Source organism: Phyllobates terribilis, unplaced genomic scaffold (assembly GCF_046119375.1).
Source record: "Phyllobates terribilis strain yellow unplaced genomic scaffold, ASM4611937v1 Scaffold_12__6_contigs__length_324123572, whole genome shotgun sequence".
NCBI lineage: Eukaryota > Metazoa > Chordata > Amphibia > Anura > Dendrobatidae > Phyllobates > Phyllobates terribilis.
The window spans coordinates 256,548,758-256,572,578 of record NW_027362772.1 but is presented as its reverse complement, the minus strand read 5'-3'; the positions used below and the strand labels follow the sequence as shown (position 1 = coordinate 256,572,578).

Sequence of the window (23,821 nt, the reverse complement as noted above, 5' to 3'; positions counted from 1 at the left end):
AATGTAGCCATGTCTGATGTTTCCATCCAGAGTTTTATGTGACCAAAATAGGGGCACCGTTCACATCAAGCAGCTAAATAGATAATCAATACGAAAGAAACAGTCTACTGAACACAGCACCCAAAACCAATACCCAAGAGAAACAAGCCAACTACCCACAACTCATACCACAGCCAATAACGCAAAGATACACTATCTAACATGACAAGCCCCAATGCAGACGTCTGACGAATGTGATAATGATGAATTAAGACCATCTCCTTGAACCGTCCCAATGTTTCCTCTCTCCAGCTTAGTTCTTGATATAAGCCAGTCCCGTTCTACTGAACCTGTTAAATGGTCCATGACAATGGGTCCTTCATTCTCCCCCTCATTAAAGTGTGGCCCCTTTAGCAAGACAGAATTGGATGGATTGGTTTTAAAGCAGTGGTTCAGTACTTGGCAAGGATGGAAAATTTAGGAGTGGTTCGCTTTACGTTCCATCATCCATGGCAGACATAAAAGACATAACAAGCCGGTGCGCTGGCATGCAGAGAAACCGGGTGCCCTAATCCAGATTACATAGGGACGCTATGAAGAGAGAGAGAGAGAAAAAGAAACGCCAATGTGTCTAGTCAGGTTGATATATAAGCCTTTGATTAGCAGTTTGATAACAGAATTAGTATCTGACTGCAGACGCAGAATAAGTAGCATATATATGGATGATTCATGCAAATAACGTAAGCGAGAGAGAGTGGATTTACCAGATCCCCTCATATCTTATGTACGAGCGAGAAAGTATCTGCGGGTATAAATTAACCAACCAAAACAACTAATCATGACGGCAGAATAAATTCTCTCTACGAAAGACAAACTTAAAGCATTGGTTGAATAGCGGACTCATCAACTTACTATGTAAAGGTTTGCTTATATGCAGCACTGCAGAATATTCAGGTCATATAAAAATCCATTTAAAAAAAAAAAAAAGGAGAAAATGCAATGTCTGAATAGGAAAGAATGGCTTCCTATTAATTATCGGGTAATCTAGCGATGGTGGTCTCTGGGTACCTGGAAAGAGAGAGAGGCCCTGGGTAACATACCGTCAGATTTCTTGGGATACATTCCTTGCTTTAATATTCCTTATCGACAGCATCCCTTTTCCATAGCAATCCTCTGTGACATCTTCTCAGAGACCAATCTTATTCCAATCTTTCCCCTCGGCTCAGAGATAATGCAGTAACGTCCACAGGCATGCAGGAGACCAGCAGTATTTTCATGTGTGGTAGCAATCTACGTTGCAAAGCAAGAACTGAAGGCACAGCAGCTTCAGAGGCGGAATGCTGACTTCTCTGCATCACACACACTGACACACACACACTCACGCACTTGCACACAGCAATGCATCAGCAGACAGCTTGCAAGATTCATCTACACACATACAATACTCATTAGGAAGCTTTAACGTTCATCATTCATAATTAATAGATTTTTTTTTTTGCATGCTACATTTGAAGGATGTATGAAAAGGAGAAGAAAAAAAAAATAGAAGAAGATCCCTCCAACCCCCTTATCACCCTCCCTTCTCCTATTCCTTTATTAAGGGATGCTGCTGTATGACTATCACTAGACCACAAGGACAAAAGGCAGAATCAGAGCTTGGACACAAGCAAGGCGAGACATTGTAGGCAGATCAAGCTCTTCCCATTTCTCTGCCTCATGTATCCAGGCACGGGTGGCTCTATATCCCCCAGGAGAGACTATGGAGCAGCTGAGGCACGGAAGAAAACATGGTCTGGATGCCACAGACACATATCTACACCAAACATTCACATCCGGCCACTACAAACTTTACAAGTGGACGCAGAACCTGTCCAAAAAAAATTACACAACACCTAAAATTCAGCATTGAAATCCATTCAGCACAAAAAAAAAAAAGAAAGAAAAGAAAGCTACTGGATACAATGTAAATGTCTCAGACGCTACAATGATACATATATTAAACAAAACATGAGAATGGTAAACAACATTACCAGTGTGATATAAAGACCATGAGTGCGATCATCTCTGACATTCGTGTAATAAAGCTCTCTATGTGGTCATGATCGCATTATATTGTCCCTATAATATTAAGAAAAAAAAGCTCCAGACAGGAAGGCGTTAACCAGATCATCCCAGGACATGGTGGGTTAACCGTATGCATTTCATTACGGAGGAAGTTTCAATACATATCCAGTACAATTAATATTAATATATAAATGTAAAAAAAAAAAAAATTACATAGAGCAAAAGACAATGAAGATGAAACAGACGGAGAATTATCACCTTTAAAGTGATGCATACATCCAAAAGTAACAGCTGGTGCATTGTTTGAGCATCTCCGCCGGTCTCGGTATTAAAGACCCCATAGACAAGCAGCTCCCCACCTATCTCCGCCCCCTCTCTCTCGCTGTATGAAGGTAAAGGACAGCCAGTGCTGAGGCGACAAAAGGCTTTTTCTGTGCACCAGGAACTACAGCGAGCGAGATGCTCATAGGCAGTGGGCGGGATGTTCCAGTGCCAGCCGTATTACACTGTCTGCAGGGCCCTGACACACACACAGGGCACCACATCCCCGGGAGACTCCCATGTAGGAAAACATTATGGCATTGGGTCCGAGGAACACTTTTAGCTTGCGTAAACTGGTGCATGAAATGGAAGAAGTGACACAAGTGAAAAGAGCTGGAACACTGAGATCCTTTCAGTAGCAGGCCAGGAGGAAAAAAAATAAAAGTAGCAAACCCAGTGATTAAATAGAAGCTGGGCATGGCAGACTGGCACTGGGAATTTATGCCAAGAAGGTGGCAGAATGTTCAGACAAACATCCTCCTTCCTGGTGTCTAAAAGGAAAAAGGGATGTGCAGAAAGGATCGCACCGCGTGCTGCAACAGCTGGAGTATTTATAAACCACAGTCGCTAAAGAAAATAAACACCCCCCCAACAAAAATAAAACCTTCCCTACGTAAATGCACCGTTTTACTGCCAATATGTGTACATTTATTCGAAAAAGGTAAGCCAGGACAAACAGTGGTATGGAGCAAAACAGGACCGGAGATGTCAAAATACACTGACTAAACCTAAAGAACATACACCCACATTCAGCGCTCAAACCGTACGTCTCATTTATTCTATTATCGCTGCAGGTATGGAGGATGTTCTGACAGTATTCAAGGAATTATAGAAGAGCGGTGGGATAGAATATAAGGATGACAACGTGTTTTTATTAAAAAAGGGGTTCCACCCTCTTCTGCAATTCACATATGATCTGTCAGCAGATATTCACACCCCAAACTATTTATATGCGCATGTAGCTCTTTCAAAGAGAAGTCAAGAAATAACTTCAGATAAATAGTCTGTTCCTCCATTACTGAGAAAATAGCGTTTCAATTGATATGTAAATAAGGTGAAGAGCTATTTGTAGATCTGAAACCTCTGTCACTCCAGCTCTGTTGCAAGAACAGCGCCGTCTCCTCCTGCTTGACTGAGCTTCTATACTGGGTGACTTCAGACAATGATGTCAACAGTCAGTCAATCAGGAGGTGGGGCTCGGTGAGGAATAGAGCTGGAATGACAGAGGAGGCGTCAGATCTGCCAGATTTCTTCAGCCTCATTTACATATAAATTTGAAAGCGGATTTCTCAGTAACGGAGGAACGGACTGGCCATGTAAAAGGGTATTGCTGGACTTGTCTTTGATAGAGCTACATGCACATAAATTGTTAAGGATATAAAATCCTGCTGACAGATTCCTATTAAATGTGCACGGCGCAGTTTTTCTGCCCCATTTGGAATTTAGAAAATTATCTTTGCACATGCCCTGTTCTTTGTATTGATACAGGCTATTGTTTTAGGCCTTTTTGTCCAATAGGATTATTACTGTCATGTCCATAACACAAGGGACACCACCCTTCGTGCCTTCTCTGCCTCTTGGCGGATCCCGCCTGATGAAGGGTCTCTGGACCCAAACACTGCATGTAATGAATAAGAGCGCCGTTTTTGTGGGGTCTGGAATTTTTCAATAAATTTACAATTGAGGCAAACCTGCAAGAATCTGGAGTGCTGTTCTACTTTTCTCCACACATATAAATACCATATCTCTGGGGGCGTTAAACTTCTACTGATCAGGTATTAATGACCTATCCTAAGTGTAGGTCAGTTAGCTTTTACTTTAATAGTAGCTGAGCATCAATACCCAAGAAGGACTACAACTAAGTTTACATACCTGTACCACTCCAGATCCCTAAGATGTGTAATACCAGCAGCCGTGGGATCTAGTAACAGCTGATTGATGGGGATGCAAGGTGGGAAACCTGATATTGATCACCCATCCTAAGGAGACGTCATCAATATCTTAGTCCTGAACAACCCCTTTTTTCATGGCACTAAGCCACTTTCAGCAGACATTGTGCCCAGCCAGGATCACAGAGCCACAATTCCCTGAATTTTTTGTATGGTAAGCAAAAAAAGAGCAGAGTGAGGAAACCCATGAAGCAAGCTGATGTAATTGCACAGGCTTGTGACTTGAAAAAGGAGACTAAATACCAGGCTGTAGCTCCACATGTTATTGCAGGAGATTTACCCTAAAGGGTAAATGCACAAAAATTCTGGAAGAAGGGTCACCGAAACACTTCCAAATACCGTGCACCACAATTTTTCTGCGTTTTCACTTTACAGGCTCGCTTGTTAAACGGGCACAACTTGATGGGAATGGGGCGTATCATGACTGTCACAAAGTGTGTAAAGATCCATTCTTTTAAAGCACCACTCCACAGTTTTGTTTTTTTTTATTGTACCACTGGAGTGGTGACAGTCTCTTGCTTACATACTGCTGCCTTCATCGTTCTCCAGCGAAAAGTGACCTGTTAACAGCTCCAGTGTTTCATGGAACTGTGGGGAGGTCCCTTTTCAATACAAGTCTATGAGAGCCTCGTTCTGGCCTCGTCTTGGCTCTCAGACTTGCATTGAGCTCCAGCCAGTCAGAAGTTACAGGCACAAGATGGCGCAGCAGGACCGGAGGGTGTTGGTAAAAGGTAAAGCCGCTGGAAGGGTAGTAGAAGAACGGGGGCAGGGGGCCTACAATGAACCCTTTCACGACATATGATGTATATACACTCATCATATGTGGCCTCCCTACCTTTGATGCGGGCTCGCCGGAGCCCGCATAGTTTCAGGCACATGACACCTGATCTGATCAGCTGTCATGTACCTTTGAACAGCCACGGGTGGAATCGCAATCCACCCGCGGCTGTTAACATGTTAAATACAGCTGTCAATCTCCGATATCGGCATTTAACATGGCCGCGCAGGAAGCGTGTCACAAGACCCACCCATCGGTGTGTCTGTCATATGATAGTGGACCGCCGATGGGTTGGTATGACAACCCGGGGTCTGCAGAAGACCGCTGTGGTTTTCATAGCCGATCTGCTATAAGTGCTGCCCAGCAGTCGGCGTTCATATTAGATGAGCATGTCTCGGATAAAGGCGACATTTTTTTTCCCGCAAACTTTGGAATTTTTCTTCACCACTTAAATAATAAAGAATCTATACATGTTTAGTGTCTGCGAACTCGTAATGACATAGATAAATTCACCGCACTTGGAATTTCTTTCCCGTTTTTCAGTAAATGATATGGTAAAAATCAATGGTGTCGTTTAAAAGTACAACTTGTCCCGCAAAAAACAAGCCCTCACATGGCCATATTGAAGGAAAAATAAAAAAGTTATGGTTCTGGGAAGAAAAAAACAAAAGCGCAAAAACAAGAAAATGGCCCGGGGGTGAAGGGGTTAAAGCACCACTCCAGCGCTGGGGAAAAAAAAACCTGCTGACGTGGTGCTTTAAACAATTTTTTTATGCTTAAACTATATATCTGCTACATTGCGTTTGGAAAAAAAAAAAAAATTCTCTTATTTTTTTTTTCCTCCAAATTTAAGACACCTGATAAAATTACTTTATTTTAAATGTACAGGGTCTGTAAAATGTGTAAATATATAATACCAGTATAAACCCCGGAAATTTGACGCTTTGACAAAAAACAGAAGCAGACCCTGCCTTGATAAAAACGGCTGCCATCCTCCGCCTCTGCAGAGACCTAGATCTGTATTTGCACAACATTGTTATTCATTGTCATTTGCAAAGAGATTATTTGCAATGTTTTTTTTGTTGTTTTTTTGTTTGTTTCCTAAAGGCCATGAGATGCCAGCGATACAAAGAGAGAAAAAAAAACCAAGCGGTGCTCGTTAACCCCTACACCACTGAAATATAATTTTTATAAGAGGAAATTGAAGAGTACACAGCGCATCAACATATACGGATATACAATAAAGCATACATGAATCTGACGTCCGTCATCCTTTTTATCCCCTTCCACCCTTACAGTAGACGTATCACTATATAAAGTAGCCAGCATGTTATTTATGGCAAAATGATCAAATTAAATTCATTATTAATGACGCTCTGTTCCCACAATGCAGCATTAGCCGACATGTAGAAAGGCCTGCTCATGAACGAAATGTCTAAATGCCCAACGTGCTGCCATTACTGTGAATTAGAAGCAGATTATGCCGCCTTATTCTGCGCCATGCCCAGACTGAAAAAAAAACATCACAATAGGCGGCATGACTGACGGGTACATTAGATTCTAATTCAACCGAGATTTTCATTTACACACATCACAAAACAGCCTTTCTTCATATCATTTTTTTCTAGTGATTATTAATGGTTAAAATTGTTACATTTCAAATGAAACAGTTAATAAAAAAATAAATAATACTAAATAATAATACTAAATAAATACTAAATAATAAATAATACTAATATATTTATTTTTATTTTATTTTCCCTTTGGCTATTGTATGTTTAGGATTTCCTAACACAGGTTCCCCAGGATAACACCAAAGTCGTCCTAACACTGAAGGAAAAAAAAAAAAAAAGAAATTGAACACTTGGGCAATCAGATCTAACAGCAAATTTTTAATTCCCCTACAGTGCCACCACAAGGAAAAGTAAAGCATTACACCATAGCCATTCAAATCAATATTTCCCCTTGTAATATGTGGACATGTTGAGTCCTCCAAATGAAAGAGGACAGATGTGCAAAAGATTTAACGCTCTCCCAAATTTTAAACTATGTGAAAACCTAGATAAAAAATAAAAATATTTAAAAATGCACACATTGCACCAGAACTTGTTTCCTAGGCCACAAACTAGCCCAGGAACACAACCCATAATAATTGACCTATAGGCTGCTGCACATGTTTAAAATGGTATTTACCTGAAGATTACCACTACAGCTGCAGGTAATTAACTTTTTTTTTTGTGACATGTCCCCTTTAATACATTTTTACACTTTTATCTACAGCAGTTTTTCCAATTTTTAGGCCACCTTCCTTTTGGAGTAAGAATTGCAACTTTGTTTGTGACTTTTTAAAAAAGTGGTACTTAATAAATCGTAAACTTTATTTGCAGCTTTTAAAAGTGTAAAAAGCAGCATAAAGAAAATTTTTTTTTTTTAAAAAAAATTAGCAGATTTTTAAGCAAATTTCTGAATGACTAAAAAGGATGGGAGGAGAAGAGAATAAACGCTGCACTAATTGGCGATTTGGGGGTTAGAGAAATTAGCTTTACTCTGGGAATATCAATGGGAGAATCTCATGCTCATCCAGGCACAATAAAGGCCGATTGCACAATAATGAATCCACCCAGTGTCAGGCAGGAGGGAGGACGCTGGATGCACCTGCTCAGCAAAGTATCATAGGTAATAAGTTTAAAATGCTGTCAGACGATTTACTTTCTCCCACGAATATAAAGTCAGGAGATTCAATGGGAGTTGACATGAATTGTCCTTTGTGCACAAGGGCAAACCGCCCCGAGATAAGGGCCGGCATATTCCGCTATTATAGAAGCTGCAGGTAGCAATTTATAGATCGCAGCTGTGGATTCCCAGTAGGAGTGAACGAAGCTGCAACTGTAAAACTTCAAAAACTAAAAATACAAATGTGATCATCAAATAAACTAAAAGTCTACTGTGAGACATCAGAAATATTGGACATGGTAGGCGCTTGCTGTTTAGTTAATGATGTAAGAACCATCTTTTTACTTTGCATAGTTTGTTGCCAATAATCATCGGGACACATTCATACGCCAGTCTTAAATCAAAAAAGCGCTGGAGTAAAATGAGCAAAATATATTACGAGGCGAGGACTCCTTAATAGATTTAATGCATCTTGACACACCTCCAATTTTTTTTTTTTTTTAATTGCACTGTTTGGCAATGAAGTGGCAAAAATTGCACAATTTTGTGCAGTTGCGGCTTCAGCACAATATGCAAAATTTTAATGCCAGAAATACCAAGGTTACTTACCGGTAGCCGGTTTTTCCTGAACCCATGACAGCACACCTTGAGAGAGAGGATCCGCCCCATCAAGGACAGGAAACCGACTGAAATAAAAGGGCGGTACCTCTCCCTCGCTTCAGTTGGTTTCCTGTCCTTGACGGGTAGCTGTCTGGAAGAAGATGTTGTCAAGCTTACCTGGGTCTGTTTCGGTGTGGAAGAACGGGCGCTGGCCTGTGCACCAGGTTCCAGGCTCCAGAAGAGCCGTCCACAGCTCCCTTGGGGCCTGTGTCAGAGCGGGCGCACACGGTGAGGCAGGCTCCGGCTTCCTGCAGACCGCTGCGCCGCCCTCCCCCTGCCACAGACTCCTCAGTTGGCCGCATTCTGAAGCGGCAACTTCCGGGTATGACGCGCCTGACGTCGAGGCTCGGTGCACGCTGGGAGAGGCGTGCCGAGCGACGTCAGGGGGGCGGCGCCCGATTCCAGGATGGCGGCGCCCTGTAAAGCGTTCCCCGGACATATTTTTTTTTTAAAGCCTCGGCCGGGGGAAGGGGGGGGGGGTGAGCTTGAACTGGAGGAGGTTCTGAATGGCCCTATTTAAGGTGGGGGGGAGGGGGTTATCCTGGAAGCGCTGCTCATGCTCCAGCGCATAGTGTTGGTAAACCATGGCTGACCAGGACAGTCAGGAGCAGCAGCAGACCCCCAATCTCAGCAACGGAAGAGGCAGACTGACGCCTCTCACACGGACAGCCGCTCAAGCAATCGTAGTGGCAGCCGCAGGAGTAAGGTTTCGGATGTCTCTGAACCATCCAGAAAGGAATCATCGCATATTCCGCCACAGCCTCTGAATCCAGTACCAGTTTGTGACTTCAAGGGTGAGTGATCTTCGTGAATGTCACCTTTTAGTAATGGGAAGTCTTTTATGAGCTTCCTTCTGTAGGAGCCTAAGAAGAGTAGCACCATGCAAAAGCACAGGATTTGTGCCCTATGCCAAATTCCCCTTCCCATAGATTGTCGGACTGTTTTTGCCAATCAGTGAGAAAAAAAAAGCAACATGCACACCTTTTCTGCGTAAATCGGATGAGATTCGCCAATTCAAGTCTACCGATGCGTTTAAAATTTTAAAAAAAAAAAAAAAAAAAAAAAAGTGTAAAAATAAGAATAAAATAAAAAAAATCCTTATACTCACCTGTCTCAAGATGTCCCCCGCTGTAATCCACCTGACCACTCATGTCGAGGAGAAGGGGAGGATGACTCGCTGCAGCGAGCGAGCCCCGGAACTCTGCTGAGCTCAGTGAGTGACAGGGCACAGAGTCAGAGTCATTCTCCCCGTCTCCTCGGCGTGAGCGGTCCAATGGATTACAGCGGGAACATCTTCAGACATATGAGTGAGTATAAGGATTTTTTTATTTTGTTCTTATTTTTACACCAGGACACAGCGGGAGCAGAATACTACTCTCATCATTGTCCCTTGTTAGCGCTGATCTCAGCGCAAGCAGGGGACAATGATGAGGGCAGAATTCAGCACCCAGCACTTGGGAACAGCGCAAACTGTACCGCTGATTCCCAGGCGATGGTACATGCGATACTGATGCGGCACACGGTTGCCACACGTAACACACACACACACACACATCTCCGGTACTGTTTTTCCAGTCCCAGAAATATCCGGACATGTGAAAGAGGCCTTAGATGGTTTCCTCTGGTGAACAACAATCTTCAAGTCTGACCACAGATTTTCAATTGGATTAAGGTCTGGGCTGTGACTAGGCCACTCCAAAACATTTACACATTTCCCCTTTAACCACTCGAGTGTTGCTTTAGCACTATGCTTTGGGTCATTGTCTTGTTGGAAGGTGAACCTCCGTCCCAGTCGCAAATCAAGACTGAAACAGGTTTTGCTCAAGAATATCCCTGTATTTCGCACCATCCATCTTATCCTCGATTCGGACTATTTTCCCTGTCCCTGCTGCCGAAAAACATCCCCACAGCACGATGCTGCCACCACCATGTTTCACTGTGAGGATGGTGTTCTTGGGGTGATGAGCTGAGTTGGTTTGGCACCAAACAGTTTATCTTGGTGGCCATAAAGTTCATTTTGGTCTCATCTGACCACAGTACCTTCCTCTATGCATTTGGGGAGTCTCCCACATGTCTTTTGGCAAACTGAAAACGAACCTTACAATTTATGTAAGTAAAGGCTTTTTTCTGGCCCACTCTTCCATAAAGGCCACCTCTATGGAGTGTATGGCTTATTATGTTCATATGGACAGATACTCCAGTCTCTGCTGGGAACTCTGCAGCTCCTTCAGGGTTACATTTGGTCTCTGTGCTGCCTCTCATTAATGCCTCCTTGCCCGGGCTGAGAGTTTTGGTGGGTGGCCCTCTTAGCAGGTTTGTTGTGGTACCATGTTCTTTCCTTTTGATAATGGATTTGATGATGCTTCGGGGGATCATCACATATTGGGATTTTTTTTTTTTTTTTAAATAACCCAACCCTGACTTGTACTTCAACATTTTTTCACTGACTTGTTTGGAGATCTCCTTGGTCTTCATGGTGTTGTTTGGTTAGAGGTACCTTTTGCTTAATGGTGTTACAGCCTCTGTGGCCTTTCAGAAAAGGTGTGTATATACTTACATGTGACACTTAGATTGGACACAGAGGGACGTCCTTTCACAAAGCATGTGACTTATGAAGGGAATTGCTAGCACTAGGAATTTTTAGGAGCTTCTTAACAAAAGGAGTGAATACATATGCACATGCCAATTTTTAGTTAGTTATTTGATCCCATAAATTTAATTTATGCCTATATTTTTCTCAATTCACTAACAGATTATTTAGTGCTGATGCATCACACAAACCGGATTACAAAAATATTTAAACACAGATTGTAATGTAACAAACAAAAGTAAAAAGCCAAGGTATGTGTGTGTGTGGGGAGGGGCGGGGCGGGGGGGGGGGGGGGGGGAGTGAATATTTTCACAAGCCACTGAAATATATATTATACATAAATTCCACACTGATCATCTGTGTGGAATCTGATTTTTAAGGATACATTTCTATTAACCCAGGTGACTAATTGATCATGTACATTTTTTAATGTGGTTGTATGAAAGCGATCACACATAGAAGCAAAAAAAAAAAAAAAAAAAACAGACACACGGATGAAAATCTTCCGAGTTTTCTAGATGAAATTTGGAAGATTTTTCATATGCTTGTCTGCACCCGGCCTTAGAGATAGAAGGAGTGAGGAGGATGATGTACACGGATTTCAACTTTGTGGAGAGGTGGTAAACCCTTGTAGTGTCTCAGGGAGGGTGGAAAAAAATAGTTTATAGAAGAAAAACAAAACAAAACCATGAATAGTAGATATGTACACATAATATCCTGCTGCACTTAACTTTACATTGCGATTCTTTTAATTTTAGCAACTAACTTCAGAAATAATTGTATTAAGCAGTATATTATGTTGGTAATTTTTTATAGATAATCTTTTCAACAAGGCGGAATACGTTTCTTATTGATGCTTACAGGTAGACACTAAAAATACATAAGAATATACTACATGAGGAATAAAGTGCATTTCTTAGATATTTTAATGAAAAATCCGAAGTCTTTTCGCAGCCTACTTAACCCCCGATAAGGCTATCCGGTCTCTATCGTGTTGTCAAGAGACATTTCTGAAAAATCAAGATTCTTATTAAAACCTTGTGTTCAATGGGTTTGTCACTCTTACCACACCTCCTATTCTCATTGCTGATTCGCAAAAACGTGCATTTGAAACTTGCTGGGTTTTATGGATTCCTGAGGAATGATTTACTATGTGGTCTATCCACAAATGAACATGAAACCTTTGACATTGTAATGTATATGCAACCCTCCTCAGACGGACTCATATGCACTATAAGCCACAGCCATTTTTTACCCATAAATATCCCCTCCCTGTCACACAAGGTGCAACACAAAGGGAAGGAGGAAAGGGAGCCCAGACTCTAGGGAAAGGGGGGAGTGGAGACCTCCTAGGCTGATCTGATATCACTGTCTCCACTAACGTCCCTATATTGGTTCCTCACCAATCGCCGCACGTAAACCCTGTATTTCCCTAGCACTTGGCCCTGGATAGGTAATGGGGAATGAGCACTAGTCGATCCCCACTAACGACTAAAAAGACAACAAGGGAGAAAGACACGGGGGAAAGTATCTTAGCTTTAGCCGACTTCCGATAGATAACTCCAAACGTCCTCCTAGCACCACAAGATAGCAGTCTGAGAGCTCCAAGCATTCACAAGAAAACATGTGAGCATCACCGGCCCCTTCCTGCTGCAAAGTGAAACTATTTAAACACCCAGGCCAGGGTGTCAATTAGCAGGAAGGAGGTAGCCGCTGGGTCCTAGAGAGACAGCCTCTAAGAAGGAGTCTGTAATGCCAAACGAAGAGATCTTCTGCAAACAACTGCAGGGCGACTGCCACATCTGACACACCCGTGACACTCCCTCCACGTTATTTAAATGGCAGACATTAAAGGAAATTTTGAACCCACATGAAGATAACTTTACTACGCTTCAACTCCGATATATTCTACTCCCTTGTTATTTATCTCAATTGATGGCGGTCTTGGGCTTAGTAGACCCTCGGAGACAATGTGTGGGAAAATCAAAAATGTTGGCTTTAAAAACAAGTGTGGAAAAAAGAGACCCGAACAATTTTAATTCTTTTGCATGAATTGGATCACTGTGGTTTCTACTTTTACAAATTGAATAGGATTTTCTGCCTGTTTGCAGCCACCATTTGGGGGAGACGTTACAGTGAACTGCAGTACAGGAAAGCACATTTACAAAAACAGAAGTCAGAACAAGGTAGTTCTCATTAAATGATTACTTACTGTCTTCTCCTGGACAAGGCAAGCCCGGCTTTGTTGGTATGCTTGGAAATACTGGAAAACAAAAGATATGTCAAACTTATAGGACATGGAATAAGCAATACATGACATATGAACACTATGAACTTATATGGTTACCTGACCAATTATAATTGAGTTAACCCAAATGTTTCACCACCCAATTACAATATCTATCTATCTAAATAGATATATATATTTATACACACACACACACACACACACACACACACACACACACACACACACACAGTACAGACCAAAAGTTTGGACACACCTTCTCATTTAAAGAAATTTCTGTATTTTCATGACTATGAAAATTGTACATTCACACTGAAGGCATCAAAACTATGAATTAACACACGTGGAATTATATACTTAACAAAAAAGTGTGAAACAACTGAAATCCCACTTATTAAACCTGACAGGGCACACCAGTGAAGTGAAAACCATTTCCATTGACTACCTCTTGAAGCTCATCAAGAGAATGCCAAGAGTGTGCAAAGCAGTCATCAAAGCAAAAGGTGGCTACTTTGAAGGACCTAGAATATAAGACATATTTTCAGTAGTTTCACACTTTTTTGTTAAGTATATAATTCCACATGTGTTAATTCATAATTCTGATGCCTTCAGTGTGAATGTACAATTTTCATAGTCAAGAAAATACAGAAAAATCTTTAAATGAGAAGGTGTGTCCAAACTTTTGGTCTGTACTAATTGTATGTATGATTGTATGTATGTATGTATGTATGTATGTATGTATGTATGTATGTATGTATGTATGTATATATATATACAGTACAGACCAAAAGTTTGGACACACCTTCTCATTTAAAGATTTTTCTGTATTTTCAGGACTATGAAAATTGTACATTCACACTGAAGGCATCAAAACTATGAATTAACACATGTGGAATTATATACTTAACAAAAAAGTGTGAAACAACTGAAAATATGTCTTATATTCTAGGTTCTTCAAAGTAGCCACCTTTTGCTTTGATGACTGCTTTGCACACTCTTGGTGAGTTTCAAGAGGTAATCACCAGAAATGGTCTTCCAACAATCTTGAAGGAGTTCCCAGAGATGCTTAGCACTTGTTGGCCCTTTTGCCTTCACTCTGCGGTCCAGCTCACCCCAAACCATCTCGATTGGGTTCAGTTCTGGTGACTGTGGAGGCCAGGTCATCTGGCGTAGCACCCCATCACTCCCCTTCTTGGTCAAATATCCCTTACACAGTCTGGAGGTGTGTTTGGGGTCATTGTCCTGTTGAAAAATAAATGATGGTCCAACTAAACGCAAACCGGATGGAATAGCATGCCGCTGCTGTGGTAGCCATGCTGGTACAGTATGCCTTCAATTTTGAATAAATCCCCAACAGTGTCCCCAGCAAAGCACCCCCACACCATCACACCTCCTCCTCCATGCTTCACAGTGGGAACCAGGCATGCAGAGTCCATCCGTTCACCTTTTCTGCATCGCTCAAAGACACAGTGGTTGGAACCAAAGATCTCAAATTTGGACTCATCAGACCAAAGCACAGATTTCCACTGGTCTAATATCCATTCCTTGTGTTCTTTAGCCCAAACAAGTCTCTTTTGCTTGTTGCCTGTCCTTAGCAGTGGTTTCCTAGCAGTTATTTTACCATGAAGGCCTGCTGCACAAAGTCTCCTCATAACAGTTGTTGAAGAGATGTGTCTGCTGCTAGAACTCTGTGTGGCATTGACCTGGTCTCTAATCTGAGCTGCTGTTAACCTGCGATTTCTGAGGCTGGTGACTCGGATAAACTTATCCTCAGAAGCAGAGGTGACTCTTGGTCTTCCTTTCCTGGGGTGGTCCTCATGTGAGCCAGTTTCTTTGTAGTTCTTGATGGTTTTTGCAACTGCACTTGGGGACACTTTCAAAGTTTTCCCAATTTTTTGGACTGACTGACCTTCATTTCTTAAAGTAATGATGGCCACTCGTTTTTCTTTACTTAGCTCCTTTTTTCTTGCCATAATACAAATTCTAACAGTCTTTTCAGTAGGACTATCAGCTGTGTATCCACCAGACTTCTGCACAACACAGCTGATGGTCCCAACCCCATTTATAAGGCAAGAAATCCCACTTATTAAACCTGACAGGGCACACCTGTGAAGTGAAAACCATTTCCGGTGACTACCACTTGAAGCTCATCAAGAGAATGCCAAAAGTGTGCAAAGCAGTCATCAAAGCAAAAGGTGGCTACTTTGAAGGACCTAGAATATAAGACATATTTTCAGTTGTTTCACACTTTTTTGTTAAGTATATAATTCCACATGTGTTAATTCATAGTTTTGATGCCTTCAGTGTGAATGTACAATTTTCATAGTCATGAAAATACAGAAAAATCTTTAAATGAGAAGGTGTGTCCAAACTTTTGGTCTGTACTGTATATATATATATATATATATATATATATATATATATATATATATATATATATATATATATATATATATATATATATATATATATATATATATATATATATATATATATATCATATCATATCATATATTTCATATATTTCAGAGGTCCCATTTTAGCATAAATTTCTGGCACAAAGTAAGCCAACTGATAGGTGGTGTAAACTTAGATTAGGCAGATCTGTCAAGCAGTATGACCCACCCATAAATCTGGCCCATTTTAAGACTCTAGTAATGAATTGCATTGCAGAAGGACACTAGACAGAACTGATAAATATGGCCCTAATGTGTTGGCTAAACACATTGATTTTTGGCCAACCAGAGGATTCTCCCCTGATGGTGCCAGAGGCAAGGGGCGGGGGGGGGGGGGGGGGGGAGAGAGACACACATATCATTGGTGCCGCACAGGGGCCCAAGAGGCAAGGGGGCCACTACCACCTCAAAAGCAGGTGCAATTTTTGCATTTTTAGGAGCTGTTGGGTTGCAAAGGTCCCATATATTGTTCTTGCACAGGGACCCCATTTTGTCTGCGTCTGCCAGTGGTCGGAGGGTACAAGGATAAGCCTGTTGGATTTCAATATGACCAATATGCCGCCACCAGAGATGTTTTGCAGCACTGAGCCGGGAAAGGTCAGAAGAATAATAGTCAGCCAGACAATAGTTCTTCACAACATATAAAAGGATATGCAGAGGACAACTGGAGGATAGTCTTTAGCTCAGGACCTTCAGTAATTCAGAAGTTTTCCAATATATTTAAAGGGTCGCATTATCCTAAACTTACTGATCACTGGGACCCCAGTGATCTTGAGAATGGTGCTCTGCAGACCACCATCTTGAATGGAGCACATGCGGGACTCCTGCACCATTTTCTAGTCAGTAAGTTATCCCCTATCCTGGGAATAGAGAAAAAAAAAAACTTGCAATTCTGGAAATAACCTTTTAAAGAGAAAATTAGAAAAAAAAGTGAAAAACTTAACTCTTTCAAAAGTCGTTGTCATTTGTTTGGACTTGCATAAGTCTTCTAATGTAGTCGTCAGATTTCTATATCACGACAAGACGTCCTTCCACAAAAAATGCATCTAAACTATAGCACACATGCCAATAAAGAGGATTTGTTGCAAATAAAAACGGATGTCTGTGTAAGAAAAGATGTCAAGCATATCTGACAGATTACTACCAGACAGGTTACGGCACTTGAGCAATTTCTTAAAATTTCATTCCATTTGCACCATCTATAGCGACTCTGTTCGGGCACGCTCCAACACTATTGATAAATCGCCTCTTTTGTGTATATTGCTTTTTGTTGCACACTGAAAGGAGCAAACATGGAGAGGAGACTCGTCTGCAGAACATGAACAGTGGTAATTACATATGCAGCAGATGTTGAACAATGCCAAAAGCAAAGAATAAATCGTCTCTCTGCAAATAACATAAAGGACGTGTGGCAGGAAAACAGTCTCCCAGCCCGACTGCGTGCCGAATGGATAATGAATCATTCCTACACCAAAAAATGAAAATCTTTCCCTATGTACTCCTTGTCAAAAGTCATTAATGTGTTCACAGAGCAAACGGCGATGTTTTAAAATACAAAGTTGTCGTTTTTTTGTTATCTCCTATGGTTCTCGTTTTCCTCTACAAATACTTTTCATATTACCAAACAACCAGGATTTGCTTTTGAAGTATTTCTCTCTGAAAGGCATTAAGTTCCACTTGTAACTTCCTTACTATAATTTTGGAGATGACAAACTCAACCTCTTTGAAGTTACTAATCATAATTTATGGCTGTGTAGAGGAATCGGTGGCACCCGGGACATTGCTGATGCAAAGAGCAAATTGAGCCTTCATTTTAGTCATAATTACAAACTTTTTGTCTTCTGCCAAACGTAAACTGTACCCATTATATTTCACACAGACAAATATGAAAAATTATTTTGAAACTTTACTGAAGTTGAAGAGCCAGCTTGGACTTCTACAAAAATTAAAAACACAAGTTTTGGGCATGTACAATGAATGAGCTCTTTGTCTAGCAGGCTTCAACTAGATCAAGGCATCTGTATAGTGCCACATTAAAAATAAAAAAATGGCTTAAAATAATTCCTTTAATTTCTGTCTCTAAAAGAGTCAGGGCAAAATCATACTCCAATCAAAGACTTGTGGGAGAATGCCCTACTTAGCCCAAAGTGCACACAGCGAAGGCATGCTCTAGCTCCCTAATTGACTAGAGTTATTAGAGAATTTATAAGATGTGGAAATACTAGGAAATTTATTTCCTTAAAGGCAAAGTCAGACGGTCGTATAAATCGGAACGCAGTGCACGGACTGACTGGCTGCTCTCCCGTAGAAATACATGAAGCGGTCACGCTTGGTTCAGGAGAGCCGCCAGCCAGTTCACGCATTGTGTTCCGATCTCTGTCCAATTTATACGGCATTCTCCATGCCCTGACAAAAGTGTGGACACTTTGAGGGAGATTTACAGACTAAAATGAACCAGATTTTGCTGCACATACCATGTGCCACATTCGTGAAGGGTTTTAGATAATTTTTGGACCTCACCAAGAACTTTTGAAAAAAGGTTGGCAAAATATGCCAAATTTACTAGAGGGGTGCTCCAATTTTTTTTAATTTTTTTTTAGCTTCATAAGTAGTCTAATAGTAAGCAGACCACATAACTTAGACCAATGTCGTCGGAACCTATCGATATCAAAGAGTTTGGCATTGATTCTAATGTATATGAGGGTCCTAACGAAAGAAAAGGATCCGGCATGTATGATTTAGGACTGCAGCTCCTTTTTGTTCTTGAAGAGAAAATCTGCCGCCACAGATTTCTGGCACCGGCTCTCTCATGTTGAACACAGGAGCACTCGGCGAGATAGCCGCCGCCGAACGTCTGACTGAACCATCATTTGGTCGATAGCCATCTAAAGTGTATGTGGGACTTTAGACTAAATATTTAAAAAATGCACCAAATTTATCATCCACCATGAGCCACTGTTTTCAATTTGGTGCATTTTAAAACTGTCTAGTCTAAGCTTCCCCTGTATTGTACAAGTGATGAGTAAACCTGTTCGACCATGTCAAGGTCGGTGAAGAGTGTATTACACATAGAGCAAGTTTAGAGGAATATAGAATTCACACTTTGTAAAGTTTAAACTTGTTGAAAAACTGTCCTTAAATTACTTTTCTCTCAGCAATTCTAAAACTGGATTCTTGTACAAGGACAGTAGATAAAAGTGCAACAAAAAGCTGCTCAACATGGTCAAGTTTTCTGGACTACATGCGATATATGTAGCGGGCTGTAACAAAGACGATTGTTTACCGTGAATGCTGAGTCCCTCCTCTTTATATATAGAATATAATCGGAAAGCTTCTTCCAGCTCCATTTGGGAGGATATAGTGCAGGGGTCACCTGGTAGAAAAATAAAATACATTTTATTTAATTGAAGGTTATAAAATGTTCAGCATGTAGTGAACTACTCTATTCCAAGGGAAAGACATAACAGTTACATTTTCTCAATACTGGCGCAGAATCCGACAAGCAGTAATGAGAATAAGAGGGTCCTTGACCGGCATCGCACTTAAAATAAATCAGCTAATTCATAGTTTTCTTATGAAGAACGTCCTTCAAAATTACAATAATTTTGTCTGATACACTGTTAGTTTTTGTAAATGTGCCCCAAAGTGCAAACTTCATTCTAAGCTTATCTAGTCTACCCTAGTTGGAGAGTGGTTGGAGGAAGATGTTGAGTTGACCGTGATACTATATAGACAGTAGTTCCACACTGGTAGATTTGCCTCTAGTTGTCTTTATTGACACGTTTCGGGTCTGTACCGAACACTTTCTCAAAAACGATATAGCAGCGCGGTCACCTAAACTCCTATCTCCTAACCACTCTCCAATAGGGTCTTCTGTCCGCAGCAGCTTACCACACTACGGGCATTTATTGCTGTTGTGACACAGGACCCAATCAGGTGAACACTCCCGATCACCCCAATTTTACCTGCATCCTACAATACAACCCTATGTGCGATTGTCTCCCTCTTAGTCCATCATAGTGGCTCATGCCATTTAATAAATTTGGTGCATTGCTTTTGATTGTCTAGTCCATGTTTAGATCACCTATGTGGGGTTACTTTGTGGCATTAAAGAAGCACTCCTCCTCCCATCAAACGTTTTATCCTCTTAATATATTGTAGTCCTCATATTATATAGCGCGGTGTACTTACAATTGCTTTTTGCCTTTCTACCCAGTTAATTCTCCTCTATGTAGAAACAGGAAGTCTCTTTTTCCTGTATAAATCATTCCTCTCTTCAGCTCCTGACCCAGCTGCTCCCTCCTCCCCCTGCCAGGGACTTTTGCAGTGACTCATGAGTCATGCAGGGAAAATTAACCTCCTGTTTCTACATAGAGCTTAGAAGGCTTCAACTAGTCAGTTTTTAATCACGTGATGTCATAGACCTAATGGAAAAGAGAAGAATTAGCTGTGTAGAAAGGCAAAATGAGCAATTGTAACTGCACAGTGCTATATAATATGATGAATGCAATATATTAAGGAGGTTAAAAACTTTGATGGGAAGAGTGCTTCTTTAATTTGCACACAATGAGCCAGATTTATTAAGAATGGTGTTTGGAACATCAGTCTTAATGAAGGGAGCAGTGGAATAAGATCCACTGAATTGAGACTTTAATGACTGTCATGAAACCACAAAAAAAAAAAAAAAAAAAAGAAGAAGAGGACTGCATATTTGTTTTGAGAGATCTAAAGCAATTTTACGGTGAAAACTTCTTGATGAATTGAGCCACGTTTCTTACATTAGACCACCCCCTATACAGAAAAGGCTGACCTGGCCCCCATTTCGCTAAGCCATGCCCCCTTACCGATCGTGTTAGACCGGATCTAAAATATTTCATTTGGTGTAACTCATGCAAGACAGTGGTTTGGTGTTTGGTGCAAATTAAATGGGGAACTATGCTGTCATGTAACTTTTCAAATTAAGCTATTATTTGTAAATGAGAATTAACACTTTCTATTATATGACGGATTTCCTGCATTTTTTTTCCAACTTCTGCAAGCTCCCTTTCCAATTCACAATTGAATCCGAGCTTGTGGGTTCAGACTTTATGGTGGTATAATGTCTCTTAGTCACCAAAAATACGCAAAAAGAGCGATTTATGTTTTGTTTTTTTTCATTTTGTTAACATGCAGACAGAAGAATAAGAGGCAGGGAGGAAATTATACAGTAATACTAAGCAGTATAGCTGTGAATCCTATACTAAATAAGATAGAATCTACACAATGTGTTTCCTTGCCTCTCACTCGGCTCTTTTTACATCCTCTTCCCACCCTTCTCAGTAGACTTCAATATGTTGCATAATCTTACATCTCAGAGCTGACAGTCCATATGGTCTTGAAAAGGATGGATTTGAGATGTTTAAGTGTGGATGGGCAGGTCAGGAGGCACAGGGGAGGTGAAGAAAGGGTTCATGAGTGGAGAAAGAAGCATTTTTCTGGTATAACATACTTCAGTTTCTAATATTCACTTGTACTATCCCTAATTAGGGATGGGCAGACCGGTAGAAGTTTGGGGCTCTGGCACCTGACCCTAACTTTTGAGAAAGTTCAGTTTGGGTACCAGAACCCCATTGAAAATAATGGACATCCAAACTTGTAAGCAGAAAAAAAAAAAATAACATGTCTCCGGTACTGGAGATATCCGTGTGTCCATGTCTGTTTTACGTGTTGCATCCGTGTGTTGCATCAGGATCACAAGGACGGGCACCTGGGAATCAGCGCTACAGTTAGCGTTGTTCTCAAGTGACGGTGCTGAGCACTGCCCTCATCATGGTTCCCAGCCGGCGCTGCGATCAGCATTAGCAGAGACAATAATGAGGGTAGTAGTACTCTGATCCCGGTGTCCCCACCTTTAAAAAATAATAAAATAATAAAATCCATGTACTCACCTCTCCTAGGTGTTCCTCGTTGTAATCCATGCGACTGCTGCTGCCGAGGAGCCGGAGAGAATGAGCCGCTCCGGAACTGCAGCTCAGGAGCGGTGTCCTGTCACTCACTGAGCGCAGCTCCTTCTCCCCGGCTCTAGCGGTCGCATGGATTACAGCGGGGGGACACCTGGGAGAGGTGAGTACATGGATTTTATTATTTTATTCTTATTTTTACAGGTGGGGACACCGGGACCAGACTACCATTACCCTCATCATGGTCCCTGCTGGTGCTGATCACAGCGCCGGCAGGGAACCATGATGTGGGCAGCATCGAGGCCCGGCGCTTGGGAACAGCGCCATTGCCAGGCGCCGGTACGTGTCACACGGATGTCATCCATGTGGTACATTTTGCGGACCGTGTATGCGCAAAAAAACGGACTTGTCTCCGTGTGGACACACAGTCCGTGAAAACACACTGAGATGTGCGTGTGTCAGTGTCTCTGGTACGTGTGGAAACTGTCACCACACATACTGAACATACTGACGTGTGAAAGAGCCCTAAATGGGACATTACTCTGCTCACATATTAGAGCTTATTTAAGCTGCTAGAGATCTCTCTGACAACCTTCTGAAGTTTGAATACACCTCTGGACTACAATGCACGCAGTAACCCATGGGCAATACAGGATAAGTAATGTATTTTCCAAATTACTCATTTTATCCTATATTAAATTCCCCATGTGTGCTGTAAAACGATGTAAAAAAAAAAAAAAAAAAGAAGCTACAATGTATTTTTATTACAGTTTTTGCTATAGTAACAGCTCATGCAGAAATTCATTTTTCACGTACGGAGTTCTATCCATGTTTTTAATGGATAAAACGCGTACGTGTTTTTTGGTTTTTTTAAATCCAAGTAACGGATCAAAATTGCCAATGCAATTGCCTGGTCTTTTTTGATAGGAGAACCGTGAGAACTTCTCAAAAAGTAAAAAAAAAAAAAAAACACCTGATATTTTGAGGATTAAAAATAAACAAACAAACAAACAAAAAAAAAAAATAGTGACAATGACGAAAAACCAATCCAAAAACATTGACGAAAAGTCGGCCTGTTTTTTTTTTTTTGCATACCAGAAACATCACGGCCCTCTAAATGAGCGCTTAGACTATGTTCACATGTTGCGTTTTTGCATTTACCAATTGCTTTCTACGGGTGAAAAAACCCTACAAGAAGTGACCTGCTGCATTTTGCAACAATCCAAATCAGTCAGGAAAAAAAAACAAATGTGTATGCATGAGATTTCTGAAATCTCATAGCCGTTGCTGGTACTGTAAAACGTAGCTTAAAACTTGCATAAAAAAAACGCAGCAAAAACACAACGTGTGAACATAGCCTAGGAAGGAAATGGTGAATGGATCCTGAAATTGCTGCATAGGAAAATGGATAAATACAACATAACGAGGGCGGATTCTTCCAATAAATAGAATCTAGAGAAAGACAAATGTCAGCACATAAGTCATAAAATACACCTACTGAATGACTTGTGAAACTATTTATGAATGAGAATTGGATACAATTAGCGCAAGAATTAACCAGCACCAAAGTGAGACCTTGACCAGTAATTAACTGGGAGTGAACTCCTATATAACATTCTTAAACAGGTAACCGGCTGATGGGAAAAGGAGATTACACTGGATCTAGCAACTTGGATGGAATTTCTTAAATAGAATCTTGCAGTTATAGTTCTTATCTTTATCAGCCACAGTAGAAGTGGTATAAATGTGATGGACTTTGGTAATTTTTTTTTTTTTTTAAACTTCCTCAGATTGGAGAACAGAAGCATTTATGTAACAATTAGAGAGGAGTCGAATTTTATGAAATTTGTAGGTTCTGATGAACTTGAACAGTTTGTGATTTGATTCACAAGAATCAACCCCCAAAAAATGCAAGCCAACTTTTTACACATTACAGAAGATTGCAATCAGTCACAGAAAGCTCATTTGACCTCAGGTGCGACCGCATGGACTTCCCCATAATGCCTTGCAGTTATATCACATTGTATTGCGTAGGGGGAGGGGACTATCAGAATTTGTATAAAAGCCGAGGCAGGGAATGCAGCAGCCATTTTAGGGTGATTTAGGATAGGGAGAAGATATCGGTTTTTACTAGGCCAATTTGACAACGTACATGCCACACCTA

General features: G+C 41.1%; 1 protein-coding gene across 4 annotated transcripts in view; it reads right to left on the bottom strand.

Annotated features, from left to right (window-relative positions):
- Positions 1-23,821, bottom strand: part of PRKCZ (protein kinase C zeta) — a 184,998-nt gene that overhangs the window by 125,412 nt on the left and 35,765 nt on the right. For 2 of the 4 annotated variants that reach the window (XM_073656892.1, XM_073656891.1), the window contains 2 exons: positions 19,002-19,091; positions 13,227-13,277 (listed from right to left, as the gene is read on the bottom strand). In XM_073656892.1, coding sequence (XP_073512993.1) covers positions 13,227-13,277; positions 19,002-19,091 — 141 coding nt within the window. Of the gene's footprint in view, positions 1-1,079; positions 1,270-2,301; positions 2,557-13,226; positions 13,278-19,001; positions 19,092-23,821 lie in introns of those variants that run through there. The other 2 variants (XM_073656893.1, XM_073656894.1) reach the window with 2 other exon arrangements.